This window comes from Entamoeba histolytica, genomic scaffold, assembly GCF_000208925.1.
Source record: "Entamoeba histolytica HM-1:IMSS scf_1104750519243 genomic scaffold, whole genome shotgun sequence".
Classification (NCBI taxonomy): Eukaryota; Evosea; order Mastigamoebida; family Endamoebidae; genus Entamoeba; species Entamoeba histolytica.
In genome coordinates, this window is record NW_001915477.1 from 1 (window position 1) to 1,020 (window position 1,020).

At 27.2% G+C, this 1,020-nt stretch overlaps 1 protein-coding gene across 1 annotated transcript in view; it reads left to right on the forward strand.

Annotated features, from left to right (window-relative positions):
• Positions 1–71: 71 nt before the first annotated feature.
• The window catches only part of EHI_196070 (uncharacterized protein), a gene marked incomplete at both ends in the record, with an annotated part of 1,358 nt that continues 409 nt past the window's right edge, over positions 72–1,020 (forward strand). Inside the window, one exon of the mRNA XM_001914373.1 lies at positions 72–998. Within this exon, the coding sequence (XP_001914408.1) occupies positions 72–998 (927 nt within the window). The remainder of the gene's footprint in view (positions 999–1,020) is intronic.

A 1,020-nucleotide genomic window follows, 5' to 3' on the forward strand; every position in this document is an offset into this window, starting at 1 on the left:
ATTATTATGTTATTTCTCTTTGTTTTTTTTTGTCATCAAAAATACAATCTCATAAGATTTTATTCTTAAAAATGAAATATAGTTTAGACTTTCCGTTTATTCAAAAAATATCTCAGTATTTATTTAATATTAATGATTTATTGTCTTTTCAATTAGTTAGTAAAAAGTGTGGAAAGGTGTTTCTTTTTTCTTCTTGTTATCATTATCAACCCTTTAATTATGATATTTTCCAAACTGATTCAAAGGTTTATGATGAGTTTAGAATTAAAATGAAATTATTTCATAATTCCCCCATCATTGAACTTAATGAAATTACTCTTCAATTCATTGACTTAATTCCTTCATTTTCCTCAAAACGTTTTATACTTAATGGAAAAATAGTACAAGATAATGTACCTATTCAAATCCTTCAACAAACAATTGAATATTCAACTACTTGTTATCTTCCAGAAATTAGTTCAATGTCTTCAGTAACTAAAGTCAAAGGTTATTTACCAAAAGGAATGAGACTAATAGACTGGATGAAACGAGAAGATAAATTGAACTTTCTTTTTGTGATAAGTTATGATGACTTAGATGTTATTTTAAATGGTTTTGAACCAAACACCATTGCTAGCGAAATTGTAATATTACTAAAGGGAGAAAAGAAACATCTCACACAGTATAACAACATTCCTCATTTGACTATTTGTCTTAATCATTTTAGTGAGCCGTATTACTCGAATGAAATTGTTATGAAACAAGAAAATGGATTAATGCGAATGGTTGAACCTACTGATAGTATTTCTTTAAGAATGTTTTATGACATGTATTTGTTTACTTATGTTGTCATTCTGAAGTCAACTCGAAATGGTAAGATTCTTCATTTAGAAACATATAATATGGTAAAGAAAGTCATCAATTGTAATGTCCCACAACAACAACTAATATTACCAAAAGACATGGATTATTTCGAAGGAGAATATTATCCACCTGAATGTCATTTGAAGGAATTAAAAGTCAACTTCTGTGATACTAACC